The 25,435-nt window shown below is 36.3% G+C and overlaps 1 protein-coding gene and 1 long non-coding RNA gene across 2 annotated transcripts in view; both read right to left on the bottom strand.

Annotated features, from left to right (window-relative positions):
* Nucleotides 1–3,640: 3,640 nt before the first annotated feature.
* Nucleotides 3,641–25,435, bottom strand: part of LOC131509114 (uncharacterized) — a 66,295-nt gene continuing 44,500 nt past the window's right edge. Inside the window, exons 3-4 of the long non-coding RNA XR_009260297.1 lie at nucleotides 7,432–7,500; nucleotides 3,641–4,415 (exon numbers count right to left, since the gene is read on the bottom strand). This is a non-coding gene — a long non-coding RNA (uncharacterized LOC131509114). The remainder of the gene's footprint in view (nucleotides 4,416–7,431; nucleotides 7,501–25,435) is intronic.
* On the bottom strand, nucleotides 12,716–13,421 carry LOC131509109 (large ribosomal subunit protein uL6-like). The gene has a single exon (XM_058724542.1). The coding sequence runs from the start codon at nucleotides 13,387–13,389 to the stop codon at nucleotides 12,811–12,813; it is 579 nt and encodes a 192-aa protein (XP_058580525.1). The 5' UTR covers nucleotides 13,390–13,421; the 3' UTR covers nucleotides 12,716–12,810.

The following is a 25,435-nucleotide window of genomic DNA, read 5'->3' on the forward strand; positions in this document are numbered from 1 at the left end:
CCTCCCCCTCCCCAGGTTGTGCTCTCTCTCTCTAACAAATAAAACCTTTGAAATTAAAAAAAATGAAATAAAAATTAAAAAATAAAAAGAGAGAGAAACATTTAAGAAACTGGAAGAGGTTAGAGGCACCTGGGGGGCTCAGTTGGTTAAGCATCTGACTTTGGCCTAGGTCATGATCTTGCAGTTCGTGAGTTCAAGCCCCGCATCAGGCTCTCTTCTGATAGCTCAGAGCCTGAAGCCTGTTTCAGATTCTGTGCTTCCCTCTCTCTCTCTCTCTGCCCCTCCCCCACTCATGCTCTTCTCTCTCTCTCTCTCTCTCTCAAAAATAAATAAACATTAAAAAAAAGAAACTACAAGATGTTAAAATAGCTATAATAATTTCTAGAGCAAAATGAGGAGAGCAATGAGAAATGAGACCACAGAACTGGACAGAAACTTCAACATGATAGGGTTTTTTTGCATATAATACCTTCCCCCTTTAGACTGTAGCTGATAACAATTCACCAAAAGGGGCCAATTGATTAAAGGAGATAAGAACAAAGAACTAAAGATAATGCCAGATACATGGCTTGGCTCTGATTGGATGGTAGTATCCTTCACAGAACATGAAATATAAAAAAGGAAGCAGTTTTTGTTGTGAAGAGAAGAAAGACAATGTGCCCAGTTTTGATCATACCGAATTTTAGTGTCTGTGAGATATCCAGGGGCAGTAGTTAGGAGACAGAAAATATGCAGGTTAGAATTTAGGAGACACACTGAGTTCAGGCATGGGGCTTACTCTCCAGGTTCTAGATGTGTCTCACCTGCATACAGATTCGAACTATGCAAGTGGTTAAAACCATGTTTCCAAGAAGAATGTACAGCAAGAGAAGAAGAGCAAGAATAGGGATATGAAAAATATCACTATTTAGACAAAATTAGAACAGTAATTAAAAGTCCCCTTTTATGAGCTTCACAGTCTCTGTATACCTTCTCCTTACAATGTTATCATTGGCATGAATTTACAATTGTTGACTTCTTATTTGAATAATGTCTTATCCTCAACGAGACAAGTCCCTGGTAGCAGAGCTTTGGCTAACCATTGTATTCAAGTACCAAATCATGATGTCAGCACATAGTAGGTGTTCAATATAGAATGAACAAACCAGGCAAAGAAACAGACAAAACTCATCATAAATGTGGAAAGAGAGGAAGGAGAGAGTGCTGTCAAGGGATTCCATGAATAGAGCATAAAATAAGAAAAGAAATTAATCTGTGAAAACTGTTTTGGCATCCTCACAATAACACAAGAAGGAACACTGTAACAAGGGAGCCAAAGCCCTAAAAGGCACTAAACTAGATGAAAATGAAAAAGAACTAAATAAAATAAAAGTGAGAATTAAAAGAAAACTAAAAATACAACACAAGTTCAATATTTCTATTGGGAGCAATAAATGGAAGAACAGACACTGCAAAAAACTGGAACTGAAATGTACAGGTAAACATGAGAAGTTTCATCAAAAATATAGAGGAAAAAGAAAAGCACCACATCTATGCAAATAATAGGAATTAAAAAATGTACATCTAGCATAGTAATTGCGGCTATTTCTTAAAATAAGCAAAACAATTAAAACCAAAGCAATATCAAAAATACAATTGATGAAACTTTTCTGAACTGAAAAAAAATGAATATCTGCAAGCAGATGTGACTCACCAGATCTAAGTAAAATCAAAAGTATTCTACATAAAAATACTCCTGGCAGGGGCACCTCGGTGTGTCAGTCAGTTGAGTGTCCAACTCTCGATTTTCGGCTCAGGTCATGATCTCAGGATCATGGGATCAAGCCTTCTATCAGGCTCTGCTCTGAGCATGGAGCCCACTTGGTATTCTCTCTCTCTCTCTCTCTCTCTCTCTCTCTCTCTCTCTCTCTCTCTCTCTCTCTCTCTCCTTTTGTCCCTCTGTCCCTCTCCCCCACTCATGCTCTCTCTCTCTCTCTACAATACAATACAAATACAATACAAATACTCCTGGCAAATTCCTGTATTGCTAAATAAAAAACCCTCTGATAATCCAGAAATGTCCTTCAAGTGGAACTGAAAAAAAAAAATTTTAAATAAAATGAACATAATGAAAAATACATAAATTAATGATGATAAACTGTATCTAATCTCTACAGTATCAACTGGATGTGTAGTGAGGGGAGGAGGAAAGTGTTTCAGATGGAACTTCAAAAAGTTTAATCAAATTCTGCATCTCACTCTCAGGAAATCTCACAAATCCCATTTCATTCTTGACTCTGATAACTTTAAAGAAACCCCCTCCCAAACAATTCCAAAAAGCAGAAACTACACAGTTTGATTATAACTCATGACAGCTTGGAAATTTTTTTTAACATTCAATGGAGAAAAATTATAACTTATAATTGAAAATACTCTAACACTATCCTAAACAGCCATTAGTTCAAAGCAAAACTATAATGAGAAACTATTTTAAAAATAATAAGAATGAGGCCATCATATAGAAAACCTATGACTGATTTCCAGATCTGATTTCAGACATAAGTTTAAAGGTTTAAATGTCTTTTTAATGTTAGTTATAATACTAAAAATTATAAACAACAATCAAGCAATAGTTATTATCCAAGTATTAAAAGTCATATTTTTGGGGCGCCTGGGTGGCGCAGCCGGTTAAGCGTCCGACTTCAGCCAGGTCACGATCTCGCGGTCCGTGAGTTCGAGCCCCGCGTCGGGCTCTGGGCTGATGGCTCGGAGCCTGGAGCCTGTTTCCGATTCTGTGTCTCCCTCTCTCTCTGCCCCTCCCCCGTTCATGCTCTGTCTCTCTCTGTCCCAAAAATAAATGTAAAAAGTTGAAAAAAAAATTAAAAAAAAAAAGTCATATTTTTTATATATTTTTAAATGGCATAGAAAACAGTTCCAGCATAACATTATATGAAAAATGTAGTATCCAAAACTAAGTATATTACTATATGTGGTTAAATGAAAGGTGATATGCAATAATAACTCCTCTGAAAATTTGGAGAGAAATAAGAATTAAAAGAATAGAATACTAATGGCATAAACACATGTAAGAAAAGCAAAATTTGAAGACCAAATATACTTTCTATGTGTCAAACCATCTTTTAAAAATAGTTTAGATCTGACTGATATATAATTTAAATGTGTTACCCTCAATACAATTTTCTAAGTAAGCATATCAAAGTTTTAGTACTCAATGTGTTATCATTTTCTTTCCAATATGCTAAAATTAATCTATCATTATGACCAATCTTAGGAAAAATCATATATCTAATCTCTATGGAGTTGTAACATGGACAAATGATTTGATTTTCATGGACACTGCATATTCTCAAGACAAATTTTAAGAACAATAAGTAACAATGGGTAGGCCATATTAGGCCAAATCTCACTATAAGTATCTCTAAAAAAAATCTATGTATGAGACAAAAGTGAAAGTTAATAGTAATACATGAGTAAAAAGAGAAATTGGATTTTCTAATGAAATAGAATTCTGCAGTTCATATCCTTGTGGTAATTATCTCAATTCAACCTAGTAGAAAGCCTTTGGCAACCCATAAATTAGATATGAAAATTAGTGCTATCATATAAAGAATCCAGAATTCACAATAATACAGGCTTTTAAAAAACACACCAAGCACTGAACACAAAGGTCAATGTCAGCTTTTATCCATATAAAGCTGAAAACTAAATCAGTTTTATTAGAGATCTATGTCAATAGCATACTTTGTGCCTGACCAGGATTTTCAATGTTTATTTTTCTCTTCAATGGGTAACAGCATCATTATTGCTAAGTAAATAACATATAGCAAGGCATACATAAAACAGAATATGATTACAGAGTACAGTATTGTGAAAGTTCATAATTTGTAACCCTTTTCAGGAGTATATGTAGATTTTAGTGACCACAGCAGACAAATGTTACTTCTGAACTATTTGCATGAAACTTCACAAAGACTCAGCCTATGAAGAAAAGCTTCAGAAGCATGAATTTCTTTTCACTGGCATTATGTCTTCTTTTCCAATTATTAAAAGAAATGTCCTTAAAAGAACTCACAAGAAAAAGACCATCACCTATCTATATATAGTAGGCAGATAAAATTCACTAATACTGATTTCTTCTCCCTTCTGAGTGTGACAGGCTGAATAACTGCCACACAAATAGCATATCTAACTGTGAATATGTGAAGTTATACAGTAAAGGGGAATTAAGGTTGCTAAGCAGCTGACCACAAAATGGAGATATTATTCTGGATTACCTGGGTGGGCCCAATATAGTCACAAGGGTCCTTGTAAGTGATACAGAAAGGCAGGAAGGTCAGAGTTAGAGAAGCATTTGAGGATGCTATGCTGCCAGCTTTAAAGATGGATTGGGAGCATGAGCCAAGGAATGCAAGGAGCTGAAAAGACAATGAAATAGATTAACTGCTATAGCCTACAGAGAGACTCAGTCCTACCATCATCTTGATTCTAGCTCAGTAAGACATGTGTCAGATTTCTGACCTCCAGAACTGTCAGATAGTAAATCTGTGTTGTTTGAGCTAGAGTTTATTGTAACTTTGTTACAGCAGCAATAGGAAGCAAAGTAAGGGCCACACTTAAGGAGAGAACTAATAAAAATCCTAAAGAAATTTACATTAGTTTCCCTTCTCCTCAAACAGAAACTATGAAAAAAGAATGGGTGTTTCTTAGAGTTATGGCTATTTTGGAAAATTAATAAGTTTATAATTTTATATGAGAAATCAAGTAGTATAAAAACATTTTATTTTAATTATCAGTGTATGTATTGTCAAATCCAGGGCTTATCTAAGGTTAAACTTCACATACAGGGTCACATTTATAGATAAATGGATTGCAAGTAAAATTTTGAGGTACCTTAAATAAATTGTTGCTCTGTTTTAAAAATTTACTATTTTGTAGGTTTCTATATGAAAATGTTGTCTTTACTTTCCCTCTATATTTTTGTGCCTTCTCCCATGCCTTCTCTTGTGTCCTTGCTCCCAAATTTTCACCCCAAGACTCCATGCCCATATCTCCTGAGACTTTATTTACACCAATAAACTTCTCTCTTACAGTTTCGGACTTCCCCTTTTACTTCATACTTCCTGCTCATGTTTCCCTGATCCTGCATGCATCCCTTTGGCATCAAACATGGTTCTCAGTTTTGGTCAACCAATAAACAAACAAATTTTGACAGATTTAAAGAGAAACAACTTATCAAAAATGTATGATCAGAGATAATATCAAGTGTTGGTGAAGATTTTGAACAACTGCAGCTCTCCTTGGAGGGGAGGTATTAGTTGGTAGAAATATTAATTGGTAAAATCACTTTGGCAAATTGTTTAGAAATATGTTTGTAGGCTATGAAGGAGAAACAACATCTAAAATCATGCGGAAAAGCTACTCCTATGAAGACACATCTGTCATTAGCCCTGGGTAGCAACAGGAGAAGCTGCAATACCACCACTAACAACTCAGCATTCTAGAAACTGTCCATGAAACAAGAGTCATTGCTGCTTCTGAGGCCTGCATGTAGCTACTGCCTCTAACACCATCTCACCAATGGTCCCAGAGACTGCCCCATAAGAGATTAGCACAAGAAGGAGTTTCAGAAGTCAAGTAATCAAAAAGCAACTAAATGTTCCATATTTCTCCTACCACATCTTAAATATATTCTGCGACAATCTCAGGGTAGCCATCTTTCTACCTCAAAAATGTATTCCTCATAATCTTATGTGTCTTTGCAGAATCAATATGTACCTATATACCAATGGCTCACAAATCTGTGCTTCTGACCTGCCTATCATAGGCAGAATATTGGGACTTCAAGCAAGTTTCAGTGTGGGTTCTTTTTCAGATCAAATATTGCTTTCTTTGAAAAAACCAACAAGTTCCCTGGCCCCGCTCACAGATGGTCGTTCCCACACAGGTATATACTGACCCTCTACAGAAGCAAAATATAAAGACTTTTCCTTCACAAGATGTCTTGGCCACTCATACAAATATCTAGAGGACATGAATTTCCTTTCAATTACAGAGATCACCTGCACTTCAGTTCTTGCTGGAGACCTGAGTCATGACTTACCTGCTATCTGACTATTTTCCAAAGACTGGCTGAGACAACTAGTATTTGAGAAAAACATTCTGAAGGGTAGACAATATTTATTCTTCAAGATTCTTCAGACTTCATCTTTATATTAAACTACCTATCCAAAGCAATGACATTCTGACTTCCTAAAGAATTGTGTTTTTCTTAATTTATTTATTTAAATTCAAGTTAGTTAACATACAGTGATAGTATTGGTTTCAGGAGTAGAACCCAGTGATTCATCCCTTATATATAACACCCCGTGCTCATCCCAGCAAGTCAAGTGCCTTTCTAAAGAATTGTTTTTAATTAGACAAGACTGATTTGATAATAATGACAACAACATAAGGAAATTTTTTGTTAAAATTAATAAATTTATTCCATGCCCTTATATAAAATTTCTCATGATAAATTTTTCTCAGAATGTCCAGGAGTAAAGGTTGTTTCTTGTGATAAAATTTATGCTTGTTACAACACAATGAAAACTATGCAACCCATTTATTCTAATTGCCCATTTTTGTACTCAGTTGCATTTAGTGTTCCTCACCAGTTGTGGTGTTTGTATCTCCTGCTCTACCTTTATTTCTTAGTTACTATTTTTTAATTTTATCACTTAATGAAAAATATTTACTGCACTATTATAATAAGCCAGCACCCCTCTAGCTGTTAAGATACAACAGGTAAGAAATAATAGACTAAAATCCCTGCAAATGCAGAATTTACATTCTAGTACGGTGAAAGACTGAAAACAAATATGTAAGATATATATAAGATGTGGGGATGCTACGGAGAAAAATAAAAGCAGAAAAGGATGAATGAACATATAAGAGCTGAACAAATTTTACACACGGTAGTCAACTGAAAGGTAACAACAGAAAAAAGAACAGTATGTAGGAAAGGAGAGAGCAAAAACTAGAGTGGAGAAAAACATGAGGGCCAGATCACATGAGGTCTTCTACTCTGTGGTGGGAAACCAAGGGGGTTTTGTACAGAACAATAATATGGTAAAACTTGAGTTTTAAAAGAACACCATATTGAAAACAATCAGTGGCACATGGAGACAGATCAATTAGATGGCCACTGCAAATCAACAGTGGCTTAGATAAAATACCAGGATATTATCAAGAGGACAGTTGAATAAAATAAAAAATAATGAATGCAAAATTTAAGGACAAGTGAGACTTGGAGAGAAGGGAAATATCAGAGAACCAGAATAGCATGAGATTTCTCTACAACACTGGATGTAAGAAGAAAATGGAGAATGACTTCAAAATTCTAGAAGAATTTTTTTAAAACTAAACCCAACCCAAAAGCAGAATAAAAGATACCTTTAATATGGTAGAACTGCCTTGCAACCCCTCTTGGAGAATGTGCTTTAGCAAAACAGGAGATCAAACCTAGAAAGTAGAAGACACGGGATTCAGGAAATGATGGGAGAATGGGAAAGAAGACCCATAGCTTCACAGCAGTGCAGCACAACAGGCCCAGAAAGCAACAAGGCCAGATTCAAGCAGGAGGAAGAAAATCTCTAAGGTCAGGTTTACAGGAAAAATACCAACTTGATAAATAGATACGATAAATGATATAACATATATGGAAAAATAAAAATACATATTTTTAAATTAGGCAAATAAAAATAAAGCAACTATTAGTGCAACTTTACTATAGTTCTTAACTCAACAAACAGTATTTACATTGTCATAATGACATAAACACGGATTACTGCTTCTACTCAAATGAATGTAAGAACTGCATTAGGAGGACAGGGAAAGGGAGGTGGAAGTCCAAGGAAGTTAAACATACAAATAATAAAAAATTGTCACTGCATAACAACTAAAACGAAATCACCAAACAACAAAACAGTAAAAACATTATACAGAAAAAGATGGACATCACAGGAAGAAAGAGCTAAAAGCTGTTAACCGTGAAAACTGAAATTGGATGGAAGTAAAGGCATATACCGTTTTTCATTCTAATCACTTTTGGTATTACTTGATTTTTAATAAAACAATGTGCATTCATTAATTAAATAAAATTAAGTTTTTAAATGAAAAATAGTAATATCATATAGTCCAAATGTTTCACTACTGGGTATTTACCCAAATAAAATGAAAACATGAATTCGAAAAGATATACACACCCCTAGGTTTATTTATAGTGGCCAAGATACAGAAGCAACTCAAGTCTCCATCGATAGAAGAATGAAAAAAGAAGATGTAGTATAGATATTGTGATAATGTGGAAGGACCTGAAGGGTATTATACTAAGTGAACTAAGTCAGAGAAAGACAAATACCATATGATTTCACTGATACATGGAATCTAAAAAAACAAAACAAAGGAATAAACGAAAAAGCAGAAACAGACCTATGAATACAGAGAATAAAATGATGGTTGCCAGAGGGGAGGAGAGAGTAGGGGATGGGCAAATGGGTGAAGGAGAGTGGGCGATACAAGCTTCTAGTTATGGAATAAGTCACCTGGGATAAAAGTACAGCATAGGGAATATAGTCAATGGTATTGTAATCATTGCATAGTGATACATGGTAATTACACTTGAGGTGAGCATAGCATAACATATAGACTTGTAAAATCACTATGTCGTACACCTGAAACTAATATAACATTGTGTATCAACTATACTTCAATAAAAATTAAAGTGTTGATGTGTATATACACATACAAATTCACACACATACACACTTCTAGGTAAGCTACTTAGCATAATTGTTGAATCTTGGGGTAGGGGAATACTATTATCATATATAGATATATAGATATATAGATATATACACACACACAAATATATATACACACACACACACTATATATATATATATATATATATATATATATATATATGTATAAACTGAACAAATGGGTTTGATTCAGATTGTCCCCTGGTAGCCACCTCTCCACAAGAAAATAATAGTTTTCCTACACTAAAACCTGTAAGTTATTTTTCATCTCCATGTGAATTTTCATTACCCCAGTATGAAATATTGAAAATGAGACATTATTATAGAAATACTACATAACTTTCTCCTATCCAGCAGTGTTTAGAAATTTCAGAATGATTTTTGAAAAAAGATGTGATATTAGGTCAGCAAACTCAGTCATCTATTGAGTGCAAATGCGACTAAAAAGCCTTGCATTCTCCCTTTATGCTATGAAGGCAGACATTCAGCAAACCTCGGTAACACATCTTAATATCATCAAAAGCAGACTTGGAAAATTTCTCCTTTCCTATGGAAAATTAATCCCCTCCAAAGAGATCCTGTGGGTTTTCACATGGTGGTTTTGTAAATGTTAGAACAGCACAGGTAAGAGTAACAGGAAATCTAAAAACAACAACAATAATAAATAGCAACAATAAACTGACTTATACAATGAGAAAATGTATTAGTTCACATACGTAAAGGTCTAAAGACTGACAAGGGTCAGGATAAACTAAACATAAATTACTCCAACCTGTTGTGTTGCGATGCTCTTATATCCACCTGCCTTCCTGACCCAGCTTCATCCTCAGGATGGTAGCAAGACTGTGGCACCAGTTCTAAATCTCACATCTCCAAAGACAGAGAAAGGGCAACACTTCCACAACTGTACCAGAAGCACCAGGAAAAAGCATTCAGATGCCTTGTCATTTTATTAATCATGTGTTTTTGATGCTTTGCCATCTGACACAATGCTGACCTTGGAGGGTACTAGCTAATTCCTGAAGATAGCAAAAGACTGGCCTGCAAGTACTTTTTACATAGAAACCAACCAATCCTAACCCCTACCCTCAATCACCTCTTTTACTGAGCTCTTCCATTCAAGGCCATTATTCCCCTGCCCTAATCACCCCAGGGCTGCTACAGGACAACTAAGGATAGACCCTAATGCCCTAGCACCCACTAAAATTATTCAAACTGGCCAATCCTAAACCTGCTTATACTGCCTTGTCTGTTCCTCCATATGGAAATCACAATAAAGGATCTTGCTCACATTTTCCCCCTCATTCCCTCTGCCTGACCAAACCTGATGCTTTCCCCATGTGGTCCCCCATGGCAGTGTGTGCCCCCTCCTCTTAGTATCTGTAAAATAAACTATCTTTTCAACAATCTGTTGGCCTCACCACACAGGAATAATAATTTAAATCTACATTTTTTTAAAAGGTCACTATTTCTGCCTTAGTTGCTAAAATTAGACCACATACCTACTCCTGAACCAATCCTTAGCAAAGAGTACAGAATTACACATAGACATGAGTGTTCCAAAACTGTGTGAAAGAGCACTCCTGAGTAAACCCAAAAGGGTACTACAATATATTTCATATTTTTGATAGCAATACAGGGATACTCAACATCTGCAGGACACCACATAAACTGTTAGCTCAAGGTAATTCACTAGTTCAACATTACATCCCATTACATTCTTTTCAATGATGTCATATCTTTGAGAAGCTGGGTTCTTAGCAGTTACTGTTGTAAGAAAAACAAGTATGGCATGAAAATCAATACAGCTGAGGTAATGAAGGTGGTGATATATAATCTGATTCCAGGTTGAAGAAGCTGTGCTTGGAGCTGTGAGGTATTTTTTTCTGCCTAGAGACATTATGATAAAATTACTTAGATACTAAGGGCCCTGGGAATCAAGAAATTTGGGAGTCTCTAACTTAGACAAACAAGGCCCAAGTTTGGTTGGGGTGAAGTCAACTTCCCCTCAGGAGCATGGGCTTCATGGAGCACATCCAAAGAAAATTGTAGTTCTGTCAAGGAGGAAGAAATAAGTGTCTACAACAGTGTTCTCCTTATGGAATTACTATTATTTATCTTCAAATTATCAGGTCTGTTTCCTCAGCTAAACTGTTATGAAAGAAAAGAAAAGAAAAGAAAAGAAAAGAAAAGAAAAGAAAAGAAAAGAAAAGAAAAGAAAAGAAAAGAAAAGAAAAGAAAAGAAAAGAAAAGAAAAAAGAAAAGAAAAGAAAGAAAAAGAAAGAAACCAAAACACTTTATCCTTATAGTTTAGGTTGCTTAAAACAGTCTGAAACTTTTCTAGAAGTCAAAAAAATTTCAGTTATGCTTTATTACATGCCAATTATATGCAGATACATTATATTACCTCTAATGTCAACAATAATCCTAAGAAGTATATATTGCCACCATTTTACAGATAAGTAAAAACAGCCAAGTAAGATTAAAGTCATTTAGCTAGTAAATGTTGGGGCAAGTCTTCCTGGTTCCAAATACGATGTGATGCCTTCCCATCTTAATTAGTACATTTTTGAAGCACTAGTTCACTTTTTTGCTTCAGATTTTACCAATTCCTCTGTGAATCCCCTCCCCCTTTATCCTATGTGACCCCAAACTCTTCTGATTGGTTCTCACTTTAAGCCTGTTTTATACTGTCATCTGTTCTATTCAAAATACCCCCATACCTATTTTTATGGTCCTCTTTCTACTCCATCCCCCAAATTAAGATTTTCCTTAAAATTCATCCCCACTTTCTTTTTCATTTCTGTGTTTGTAATTCTCAAATCTCTAACTTCTGTCCTACTATATTCCATACTTCTAACTGAACATTTCCATTTGGATGTCACACTTTTACACAGAATCGACATGTCTACACTGATCCCATTGCCTTCCTTCCAAAACCTGCACTTGTCCTCAGTCTCCCTTTTTATGATCACATTTATCCCAGACATCTATTCTTGAAACCTCAAAACTAGAGTCAATATTCCCTTGCCTCTCACGCTCCCCAAGTTCATCCTCACTATGAATCCATCAAGCTTCCCCTTAGAATCAACTTCTCCTTTATTCTTCTTTATAGTTTTTATTTATCTTAACAATTTTATTGTTAACATCATTATGAATTATGGATTATTTAATTTATAATTGACTAAATATTTCCTTTATTTTCTCACTTACTAAAAGAAAACAAGTTAATGCTTAGTACCTACTTCTAGGGTTCATAACAATAGGGTATAATGGTGCCATGACTCTCAAAATAGGTAATAATGCTATAATGGCATGAACTATAATGAAGAACAGTTTAATTTCCTTATAAAGTAAAACTTTCATATAGAGGTATATAGGTATAGAAATCGAGATGGTACTCAATTATATGCTAAAAGAATGACAGAATTAATTTAAAATAGTTCCCTTGGGGTGCTTGGGTGGTTCAGTCATTTAAGCTTCTGACTCTTGATTTTAGCTCAGGTCATGATCTCACGGTTCAATGAGTTCAAGCTCTGCATCAGGCTCTGTACTGACAGTGCAGATTCTGTTTGGGATTCTCTCTCCCTCTCTCTCTGCCCCACCCTTGCTTACACTCTCTCTCTCTCTCATTCTCTCTCTCAAAATAAATAAATAAATAAATAAATAAATAAATAAATAAACATACAAACAAACAAAAACTAAAATAAATTGGTTCCCTTGTTTTCTTTAAAGGACCTTCAACTATTTGAATTATTACATTGTATTATTGTTCTCTGCTTTCCTCCCCAATATTATTTTAATAAATATTATTGCAATGTTTGAAGTGTGATTTTAAATCATTTATAGAAAAAATTTAGTGAGTCTACTTCTGTTTAATTGATAATGTTATCTTTTTTTTTTTTTTTTTCCCAAATCAGTACAGTTTTATTGCATCTTTAAAGTATCACAAGTAAGTCTGAAAAATCATCCGGCCTCTTGCTGTTTCTGTAGCTGGACAACGTAGATTTTATTCATCAGCCTGCTGAACAGTTCCTTTTTCAGAAACATAGATACCGTCCAAAAATTTCCTGATATCCTTGTTTTTAACTGTTGTGGCTTGCTGAATCAAAGCAGCTGAGTTTGATACAAGTTCAATGTCATTTCCTTCAAGAATTAACTCATCTTTCTGGGCTTGAGATACGGAACAAGCAACACCTGGCCTCATCCGAACCCTGCGAATGTATTTCTCACCCAAGAAATTTCGGATTTCAACAAGAGAGCCATTCTCCTGAATAACAACGTTGATGGGGAAGTGGGCATACACAGACCTCATCTTGTAACGGAAGCCCAATGTAACACCCTTGATCATGTTCTGTACATGACTACAGATAGTACGGACAGTAGCCAGTTCTTTTCTATTTCCCCACCATTTGTCAACACGGAGCCTCTTCTTTTTCTTTCCAAGAAGACTGAGTTCTACATTGATGTGATTGAAGTCCCTTCGCAGGGTTCCTCTGGGTCCCTTCACAATAACGGTACGTCCCTTGAGAGTGATGTCGACATTTTCCGGAATGTCGACAGTTTGATTGCTGAAAATGGTCTTCATTCTCGCAGTAGATGCGGCAAAAAGAGCGATAATGTTATCTTTTGTCAGATTAGTTTTCTGCATTATATTTCCATTTTTGAACTGTCAGCATTTTAACATTCCCCCAGTAATTAAGTATCTATTGGATTACTGCCTTACAAAAATATGTATGTTTTTCTTACCTCACATTTACTACTCATTAGGAAAATGGATGCTGTATATGATACTGTATATGATCTAATCTAGAAATTAGAGTAGATCATTTGCTTTTTACAAATCTCCCACAATGCACCTCATTCTGGTTATGGCTAAGTAGTATTTCCCTCAGTTCTGTCATTAACCAGAGGTGCAAAATTAGATAATATACAACTTCAGAGGGCCTAGGCCTCTTGAATTATAAAATGAGTGTACTTTTTAATCCTAATGACTTTTTTGGAATAAAGGCGCTGGAGGAGAGCTCTCTTTCAAGCTCTAACAAAGTCTTAATTAAATGAAATAAAATTTAATGTCACTTTATTAATGACATATGATCCATAATTTAAAACTCTAATATAAAGAGATATTCTTTTGAAGAAACAAGGTATCATCAGACTTTCTCTTTAACATTACCTGTGCCCTTTTAAATGCCTTCAAATTTTGACTTCCAAGACAAACATGGTTCTTTTAGGATTCTTCTGTACTGATCAGATAATTATATTTTGGCTTTTTCAGAGTATAAAGACAATGGACTTTGAGGTCAAAAAGACCATGTTTTTAATCCTTTCCTTTCCATTTAGCAAGGTGCTAATGAATTAGCCTCTATGAACCTCACTTTCTTCATATATAAAAATGAGAATAATATCTACTTTAAAGGGTTTTTATAATTAGATAAAAAAACAAACAAACAAACAAACAACTCATGACACAGGAAGGCACCTAGCTCTTCTGGGTACTCAGTAGACATGTCATAAGTATAACACACCTGAACAGATTATTGGCACAAAATGTGAAATGAGGTTACGACATGGAGCTTTTGTAAAGGCCACAAAAAGAGCATAAAGCCAAAGTTATACAATTCACCTTTGTCTGTTTTTATCTATCCATTGCAATTAGTCAATAATTTGCTGAGTGCCTTATGTGTGCAAGACTAGGTGCTAGTGCTAAAACTCCAAAGATAATATATAAAGAAGAAAAAAAGTAGTTGTAAGAACAAATGCATGAGAATAAAATTATAAGAAAATGTAGTAAGAAATTCTTATTCTGGATACTTCATTACACTGGCCAGATATTCTGGCCTTATGTGGTCATTTTTCTATTCAAAAATCACCTGATCACACCTCAAGACTTATGTGTACATTGTACAGACTTCTGGTTTTCTTTTTTTTTTTTTTTTTTTTAAAGTTAAGAGAGTAGATCTTTTTTTTTAAATTTTTTTTTTTAACGTTTTATTTATTTTTGAGACAGGGAGAGACAAAGCATGAACAGGGGAGGGTCAGAGAGAGGGAGACACAGAATCTGAAACAGGCTCCAGGCTCTGAGCTGTCAGCACAGAGCCTGACGCAGGGCTCGAACTCACGGACCGAGAGATCATGACCTGAGCCGAAGTTGGCCGCTTAACTGTCTGAGCCACCCAGGCGCCCCCAGACTTCTGGTTTTCAAACTGAGGTCCTAAAAGTCAGTATTACTCTAAGGAACTACAAAAAGGATAAGCAGGTAGGAATCTGGTTCCTCACTCCTCACTCCATCCCACTGCAACCAAAGCAGTCCCAATTTTATCGTTTTTACATAATAGGGTTCAATAGCTTATTGACAGAAAAGGTTGTCCAGAGAAAACAAATAAAGCTTGAAAGTCACTGATAAGAATAGTTATTTCACTAAAGCAAAATACTCGAGTTAAAATATCATATAATGGTGCACATGTAATTTTTGAATTTTAACAAGAGTATAGTGAGAAGATCTCTCTGCACAAGTAACATTTGCTCTAAGACGTGCAGAATGAATGAAAAGAAATAACTATTTAAGAACTCAGGGAACAGCACTCCAGATGGAAGGAATAAACAGTACAGAAGCTCTGAGTCAATAAAAGGTAGAAAATAGTTTCAAGGAGAAAATAGGCACCCAGTCTGGCTAAAGCATTATAGGTCAAGAGGACAGTGGGACAAAACCATGCTGGAGAATGAGGTAGGTTTGAAATCAGGAAGGACCTTGTCAGCTACTGTAAAGATTTCGAATTTTTTCTACAATGAGAAATCACTGAAAGACACAAACAGGGAAGTCTTTTCAAAAAATTACTGTGGCTTCTAAATGATAATGGATTAGAAAGGAAGAGAAGGAAGGAAAAAAAAAAAAAGAAACAAGGTTAGAGTACTGGTATAGTTAAAAGGGGAGAACATGGCATCTTGGATTAGGGTGATAGTAATGGAATTGCAGGTATATATTTTGAAGGTAAAATCTTCACAAAAATTTTGATTAATTTTGGTTAATCCAACTTTGGCAATGGATATGGTGGGTCAGGAAAGGGAGGAATCAAAGATAATTCATCTAACTTTGTGAGCAGTGGGTAGGGTGTCATTTACTGAGATGGTGAAGACTGGAGAGGAGACAAGTACAGGGTGGGAAATCAAGAGTTCTGGTTTGGCTATATCAAGTATGAGATGCCTGTTTGACAACCCAGTAGATCAAGTAGATAAGTAGATATTGTAATAATAACATTTAAGAATTATTGGGTACTTCTTCTACATATGAGGTACTATTCTAAGTGCTTTGTATATGTCATTTACATTATGATTTACCCGTCAATACTTAAGAAGTACTGTTAATATTATCCTTATAATAAAATAAAGATTTATTTCATAAATAAGAAACTCAGATGCAGAGATGCAGAGAAAGTAAGTAACTGGATCAAACAATAGGTATATGGTAGAACTGAAAACCAAACCCAGATGGTCAGGCTCCAGGGCCCATCATTTTAACTTCTACCCTCTATGGCTTACATGACTGAGGCCCAGGAGAGTAGTCCCTGTTGTAAATAGATATTTATGAATTCTTTATTAATGTATAAACTTTTTCATTCATTCAACATGTACTTATTGAACACCTGCTATGTACCAAGCTCTGTTCTAACGAATAAAACAGATGTTCAGATCATATATTCAGATCAGAAGGCTCGTAATACATCAAATGGTGATATGTATTACAAAGAAAACTAAAACTGTATAAGGAATATAGGAGTACCTGGAGCTTATATAGCATGACCAGGAACAGGCTCTCTGAAAAGGTGACATTTGGGCAGAGAGATGAAGGAAGTATAGGTGTGAGTCAGGCATGTATCTGATCGGTAGAAGCGTCACAGACAGAGAGAACAGTCTCTCTGTCTTAAGTGCAAAGGCTTTAGGGCAGAATTAAAAAGAATACAGAGAATGAGACTGGTCCCGATGAGTGAACTTGTTCTCTTAAGCAGAGATGACCTAAAGCACATAGAACCAAAACTTGAAAAAAAGCTGTTTTCCCACCATTGTTTGACCCTGTGTCCCTCCAAAGAGAGAAATGCCAATCCAGAGTCCATGTCTCCCAGATATAGATGTAAGAGAGCCAAGGAGACATGGGAAGCATTCTCCATTGTACCTCTCCATGGCTGATGGGGCAGCTGTTGGTAAGAGGAACTGGGAGTGTAGTTTCCAAATCGGAATTACTACAAACCTGTGGGAGAGGAAAAGCATCTAAAGAGAGAAAAAATAAATGGCCACAGATACTTTGAACAACTCATGCCTAATTTTCTGGAAGGAATAAACAAGAGAATCCATGCCCATCTGTGCTCTGTTTTCAGTTCTTTTGAAAGTTCTACTTTCTAGTACTATGATCTAATGAGGGCCCTTAAACTTGTTCTATCTCTTTAAGGGGGAAGAAACACTTTGGGAGCTGGGAGTTTAGGGACAAGTGGAGAGTATAATAGAAAAGAGCCACAGGCTCCCCCTAGAGGTATGCATGCCCCAGTTTGCCTAACCAGTTTTCTGCCTTGTTCTATAATGACTCAGTATTGATCTTAAAAATATTCTTAGAACTAGAAATATGCCACACTCCCTCCATTGTTTTCCCTTTCCACCTGACCAAGATTAAACTTTCCCCTACAATCCAGCTCTGAAACCATGCCTTGCTCACTTCAAGATTTGCTGGCAAATTTCTTGGATGCCAACTGCCTGCCTGCCCGGACATGCGAGATTAGTGATCTTGAATTATCTCTCACTGCACGTTCTCACTGATCACTGTGTTAGACTCTCCAGAAATGACTGTTTGCCTACTTGTTGCCAGAGATTCCAGATATCATTTTTGCCTCATAGGCTGGATTTCCTCCCAGCACCTGCAACTCTTTTTGTACCCCAACACCTGCTCCACTCCAATTGTTGGATCTAATTTCAGATTTCTGTTCCTCCTATACAACACCATCCTGTGGCAGTGGATGAGCACTAACTGGCCATATCCTAATCTGCATCTATCTCTATTCTTGGAATTGATTTGAATATGTTATTTACCATTAATGAAAACAGTATAAAGCAACTATTACTTTAAATTGTGAGACCCTGGAAAGCAACGTTATGTTCTAATTGCCTTTAATCTGCAGGACCTAGCCCACCACCTGGGACATAGCAGATGCTCAGTAAACATCTTTGGATGAACAAAACAAATGAATGACATTTCCAGGCATGTACAGACTAAGCTAAATGTCATGGGAATAACAGCACAATCCTGACTATCTGACTTTATTTTTGAAGTAATTAATATTAGACCAGTGATTTTTCCAAATTTTAATCCATCAATCTAACTTACTAAAGGCTTTTGCTACTGCCCTTTCTCAAGAAAAAGCAAGAATGGTCAACGTATAATTTAGAGGTTCAAGGGCTTATATGGTCCTTGAGAGAAGAGAATTTATTTTTTTAATTTTTTTTTACGTTTATTTATTTTTGAGACAGGGAGAGACAGAGCAGGAATGGGGGAGGGTCAGAGAGAGAGGGAGACACAGAACCTGAAACAGGCTCCAGGCTCCGAGCTGTCAGCACAGAGCCCGACGTGGGGCTCGAACTCACGGACCGCGAGATCGTGACCTGAGCTGAAGTCGGACGCTTAACCGACTGAGCCACCCAGGCACCCCAAGAGAAGAGAATTTAAAGGAATGAGGCTCCAGGCACCCCAAGAGAAGAGAATTTAAAGGAATGAGGCTCCGGGCACCTGGGTGGCTCAGTCGGTTAGGTGTCCGACTTCAGCTCAGGTCATGATCTCACGGCTGGTGAGTTCGAGCCCCGCGTCGGGCTCTGTACTGACAACTCAGAGCCTGGAGCCTGTTTCAGATGCTGTGTCTCCTTCTCTCTCTGACCCTCCTCCACTCATGCTCTGTCTCTCGATAAGGAATAAATGTTAAAAAAAAAATTAAAGGAATGAGACTCACATAGCTTTGAGTAAACAGAAAACTAGTTGCAAATGACGTACAGTATGATTCCATTTTTGTGATAAAAAGAAACTAACAAGCTTGTGCTGGTTTATGCTTAGAAGAAGTCTAGAAGGATACTGATGAACCATTAAGGAAGACTCCCTTTGAAAAATGAGACTGTGGCATGACAGGGTAGGAACAGGGCTATCTGCATTGTTTCATTTTTATAAATGACTCTTATTTTACATTTTTTAAACATTCTAACCGTTCTTTTCTTCTTCTCTACCAACAGAGAAGAAAAAATTTTTAATTTGATAAGAAACTGAAACCACATGCTAAAAAGTACTTCTCATAATCTTCAGGCTATACATCTCTGCACTGATGTACACATGTAAAGTCTCTGCGCTCAAGTGCCATGCTTTGAGAATTGTGAAGAGTTTATTGCTGCCTCGTTTGCACTTTGAGAAAGTTGTATGGCATTTCTCAACATGATCACTACAAATTGACTAACAACACTACCACAAACCTCCTTGGGGCGGAGTGAGGGGAGAGGGATACAACATAGCACACAGCCAGGTAAGAATATGGAGAGAAAAGAACATCTGAAAACATTCCTGAAACAGTGGTATCCTGTATGAGCATTAATTTATTCACAAATGCTAGGCTATATTTAACCATGAAATTAAGAAATGAACAACTCAGGACACCTGGGTGGCTCCATTGGTTGAGTGTCTGACTTTGCCTTGGGTTATGATCTCGCAGTTTGTGAGTTGGAGCCCCATGTAGGGCTCTGTGCTGACAGCTCAGAGCCTGGAACCTGCTTCAGATTCTGTGTCTCCCTCTCTTTCTGCCCCTCCCCAACTCCGTCTCTCTCTCTCTCTCTCTCTCTCTCTCTCTCTCTCTCTCTCTCAAAAATAAACATTAAAAAAAAAAGAAATGAACAACTCATGAACTTAAAATTGTGTGAGAAGAACCCATTTCCATATAGGAACAAATATGCACAAATAATAGAATTGTCTTTAAATCTTCATAATTTTCCTCTTGTCTGTTATTTTAAGCTTTCTTACAGACATTTTCAGACAAACAGATCTCTGTTGTATAGAAATCTAAAGGAAATGTGGCTGTCCTTTGAATCTTAACACTTACTTTAATTTAATTAAGAATACTTTGTCTTCATTACATTGTAGATAGATTTTTTTCAGTCCTAACCAATTTGTGGTATGGTGTTCATTTCTTGATCCACATTTGTCTTGGTATTTTGACTGAGAAACAAGTGATTAAGCCAAGAAAACTCTAGAAATCAAAAAGATTGGAGTTAAAATCTCGACAGGGTATCTTTTAGCTGTGTATTTCAAACAATGAATGTATTCAAGTCTCAGTTTCCTTGATTGTTATATACTTAATAGTAGTGCCTACTTAATTGGGTTGCTATGTGGATTCCCTGAGAGAATACAGGTAAAGGGCCTGGTGTGCAGGAAATGTTTACTGCTAATATAACTACTCCCCTCAACTAGAGAATGTAACTTTTGTATATGTTTATTTCTTTGGAGAGAGAGAGTGAGCAGGGAAGGGCAAAAAGAGAAGGAGAGGGAGAGAGAATCCCAAGCAGGCTCTGCACTGTCCGTGCAGGGCCCAATGCAGGGCTTGAACCCACGAACCGTGAGATTATGACTTGAGACACAATCAAGGGTCAGATGTTTAACCAGCTGAGCCACCCAGGCACCCCAAGATAATGTAATTACCTAATGTTCATTAGTTCACACAGGGATATTATATTGGTTAGTCTTCATCTTAAATAAGTAATGCAAAACATATTATACAAAAATAAGAGTTTTTTTTTTAAAAAAGAAAAACTTTAGCTAATTGTTTGAATGCTTTAAAATACCAGAGAGAAAGAAAGAAAGAAAGAAAGAAAGAAAGAAAGAAAGAAAGAAAGAAAGAAGCCTAGAAATACTTGCTTCTTAAAGTTTAAATGTTGGCAAGAGATACATAGATGAATCACTGTCTCTGAAGAGGCAATAATATACCTCCCCTTTCATTTTGACTGATTTACTATGATCCAGGCTTCTGAGATATCTACTCCTTCCCAGCAGGCCCCCAAATCTATTCTCAGTGGATCTAAATTAGAAAGAAACAAATAAGACAGGCAAATGTAAACAAAATTAGATGACAGGGTTAATTTCCATTTCCCAAGCCTGGAAATAGTCAGCTGCCTTGTTCACATTCTCCTCCACAGGCAGCTATGTCCTCAAGAATGGGAGAGAAATTAGAGTTTCCCTCCAGCAGTTGGCCCAGCTGCACTCCCCAGGATCTGCTGTTTCACTGTTCCTGAGGTATGGAGTGAAATGTTATACCCTACAATGGGAGCCACAGCCAAAAATTTCATCACCCAATTTGATGTTACCAAAGATTCGATAAGTGGGACACAAAAGACCCCAGCAACCTTATCCTTTTGAAGCATACTTGAGGAATTTATACACAAACACATTTCTGATTTGTGGAATTCTCCTTTTAAGATTATAACAAGATGGCTTTTGTGTCACCTGTAAGATCTTAAGGTGGGCAAATTTATAAATTTCTTCCTTTAGCATCTTAAAAAAAAGTCACGTGTTCTTTTTTCAAATTCCATAAATTGACAGGCACATTGTTAAGTTAAATAACATCAGCCTTAATAATGTGCTTGTCAACCATAGGATTATTATTCTAAATTTTACTTTCTTCCTGAGAGCATCATGAGTGATCAGTACAATATATCTGGTGTCCAGAAGTTTATTATCTTCCAGGATTTTCTTGGATATTCTATACAAATTATTATAAAAATAGTAATAGTGGCTAACATTTATTTTGCAATTACTGAATGTCAAATACTATTATAAGCGCTTTATATAAATTAGCTTATTTAATCTTCATAACAACCCTACCACGTAGGGACCATTATCATTCCCATTTTACAAAGGAGAGAACTAAGCACAGAGAGTTTTAATAACTTCCCACAGTTACCCAGCTGGTAATTGGGGAAGCCTGAATTCAAAACCCAGAATCCTGGTTCTAGAGGCTGCACTCCTAAATTCTAGGCCATGCTACCTAGCTATCCACAAACAAGTCGCATGTGTGATCAGACCAGGGTCTGAGGAAGGTGAGCCGTATAGTGTTGGTATTTGGTACATCACAAGCTCTGCTAACCTCCACTTCCACATGACTCAGTCCCAAAAATGAGCAAAGAAGAAAATAAAAGTGCATTTCAATGATGTCTACTTAAAAACTCTAACATTTTCTGAACAGTATATGGTTTTGCCATTTTGATTCACATATCTACCTTCTAAGAATATAGCAGTCAGACAAGCATTCATTTTTTAAAAAATTATTCTGAATTTTGTAAAAGTCCAAGATACAACACTTTATCCAACATATTTTGAAACCATAAAAATAGCATTAATATTTAAGATCAATTATTCTGATTCATACTAATGCTCAGAGACCTGAGGCTCAGCATACACTCTTCTCAACATTTCAGGGAATCTCCAAATCCTTGGAATCTTCCAAATCAGAGGTTGCTCACATGCACACCCACAGGTTCCAGACAGGTAGGTTTAATATATAAATTCTGTGAAGTATAATATAATCAGGAGTGGGGGAACCTGTGATCAACTGGAGAGGGCACACCCTTCTCAGAACATTCAAATTCGATTTTTTTTAAATATTGTGTCAGTTACATAAAATATGACGGAGACTATATTCTGCTCTAAATGGAAGAGCATAGCAATGTGCCTCCTGACCTGTCCAATCTTGTCAATACATCTGAAATGATGTACTTTTTCACTGTAACCATTTGTTTATTAGGTATAAATTCCCCCAATGTAAGTTTCCTGAAGGTAGGGGCACAGTCTCTCTCTTTCATCCTCACGTTCATTTAATCTTCAAAAAATAGTCTCTGAGCTCCTAATAAATACTATTATTCTAGAAGCTGGGGACCAACAGTGAACAAAGCAGGCATACTCTCTATACTCATGCCCTGATGATCTTATTTTAGTAGGGAGATAGAGAATAAATTAATAAATAAGTAAGGAAAATTAGAATATGTTCAATGGTGATAAGAAATATAGAATATAAAGTAAATAGGGCAGAGGATTGTCTTGTGGGAGTGAGGGTTGGTATTTATAAACAATAGCAGAGAAGACCTCACCAAGAAGGTGACTTGTGACTAAAGACATAAAAGAAATGGAGAGTAATACATGTATATATCTGGAGAAGAGCTTTCTAGACCAAAGGAACAATGAGCACATATGTCCTCAAGTAGGAAAGTGCTTTGCCTAACTGACAGCAAATAGGCCAGGGTGGCTAAAGTGGAGGAAGCAAGGTGAAGAATGAGAATGCATAGAGAACACTAAGAGAAAAGGGTGCCATTCATTTAGGTATTATGATGATTTTGGTTTCTTCTCTTAATGAGATGGGAAGCCATTGGAGGAGGTACATGATCTGGCTTATGTTTTAATATCACTCTGGCTATTATGCTGAGAAGGAAGGTAAAGGTATAGACCAAGGGGACCAATTAGTTAGGAGGGCACGGCCATAATGAAATGTGAAAAAAAGGATGATGGAATGGACCAGGGTAGTATCAGATGAGATGGCAAAAGGCTATGAGATTCTCAATATGTATTTTTTAATATATTTTAAATGTGGAACCAATGGGATTTGCTGATGGACTGGATTTAAGGTGTGAAAAATGGAGAGGAGTCAAGATTTTTGGCCTGAGAAACTGGAAAAAGGAAGTTGTTAATTTACTGAGACAGAGAAGACTATGGGAAAAATAGGTTTGTGGTGGGAAGGAAAGGAAGAATCAAAGCTCAACCCTGCACAAAATTCACAATGCTATTAGGTGCCCACTGGGGATATCTAGAAGCAATTGAAAATTTATGACTCTGAACTTCAGAGAAGAGGTCTTAACTGGAGATATCAATTTAAGATTGTTCAGAGCATAGCTGGTATTCAAAAACACAATATAGGAGGGACCCCTGGGTGGCACAGTTGGCTAAGGGTCCAACTTCGGCCCAGGTCATGATCTCTTCACTCGAGTGAGTTCCGGCTCCACATCGGGCTCTGTGCTCACAGCTCAGAGCCTAGAGCCTGCTTTAGATTCTGTGTCTCCCTCTCTCATTCTGCTCCTCCCCCGCTCATGCTCTCTCTCTCTCTCTCTCTCTCTCTCTCTCTCTCTCTTTCTCTCTGTCTCAGATAAATAAACATTAAAACACACACACACACACACACACACACACACAATAGGTTAGAATTACCAAGAATATTATTGTAGAAGGAAGACAGGTCCAAAGACTCAGAACTTGCCAAGGTTTAGATGTCTGGGAGATAAGGAGAAACCAACAGATAAAACTGAGAGGGTCAAAGTAAGTATAGTACCATGCAGATGCACCACCCAAATTTTCCTTCAAGGAAATACTTGTTTCCCAGTTTAAGAAAGTACAGGCAACAGACAGTCACAGCTATCAGATACTTTAGGATTAGCTCAGCAGCAGTGACCACCTTGGCCAAAAGCATGTCCTTCTCTGACAAGCTTACTTGAGAAAACAATATCTTCTTTATTGAAAGCCTATTTTGGAAATTTTTCCTTAAACAGTCCTATACTTAGTAACATTGAAGGACCATCAGATGAAGAGATTTAAATAATAACCCATAATCAAATTCAGCCTTCTTCCTTTTATGAATTGTAATATCTTTAAATAGCTCTTTAATTCCAGTAAGCTTTACATTTTATATTTAATTAGTAACTATAAGTACTTCCCTAAATATTTGGGAGGTTCTATCACTTCCCCGGTCATGCAATTATAGCAACAGAAGCAAAAATGCAGATAGGAAAACTTCAAATAGTTTATTTTACCCAATTGCAATTATTTGCTAATTCGTCTATATTTCTGATACACAGTCAAAAACTATGCATCTTTGTATCTATGATATCTAAGCATGTGCTAGTTCTTGGTTTCTACTCAATAAACCCTTGATTGATTGACTGATTGACTAATTAATGTGTCCTTACAGAGCAACTGAGAAGAAAAAGAATTTTAATTTTACTTTCTTCTCCTTCTTTATAATAGAATCTAATAAAGAATGAAATGGCAGAAAAATAAAAAAAGAGGGGCAGGAAGCATCAAGATAATATACAGTTAATTAATGGTTGATTATAAGATTATCTCTTTCACACTTTCTCACTTACATATAATCCTAAAGTGATGCATGGTCAAATAATTTGTGAAACAGAGCACAGTACACCACCAGTATATGCACCATCCACCAGAATTTAATCATAACTGTTGGAATGTTTCCTTCACTTTTGAAAAATTGTGTTTCACATCTATAACTTCACACATTTTTATATTAATTGAAGTTATGTATTTCTAATTGATCTTTTCTACTCTTCACATTTTTTATAATTTAAAATGCATTAGTTGCCATGGAAAAAATGTCATCAAGTAAGAGCAAACCTTGGTGATATCCACACATGAAATATGAAATCAATTAATAAAATGGCTGTGCAATTTATAATAGTTACTTAGAATGGGCTACCTGACCTAATGTGAAATAAATATTATATAGGGGAGAGGGAGGGTATAGCCACCCACCAGAGTTTTTTCTTCTAAAATCTCAGGTGAGTTCAAT

Source organism: Neofelis nebulosa, chromosome 4 (genome assembly GCF_028018385.1).
Source record: "Neofelis nebulosa isolate mNeoNeb1 chromosome 4, mNeoNeb1.pri, whole genome shotgun sequence".
NCBI lineage: Eukaryota > Metazoa > Chordata > Mammalia > Carnivora > Felidae > Neofelis > Neofelis nebulosa.

Coding starts and splice junctions, on each gene's coding strand:
- LOC131509109 (XM_058724542.1), bottom strand. CDS start 13,389: ATGAAGACCATTTTCAGCAATCAAACTGTCGACATTCCGGAAAATGTC.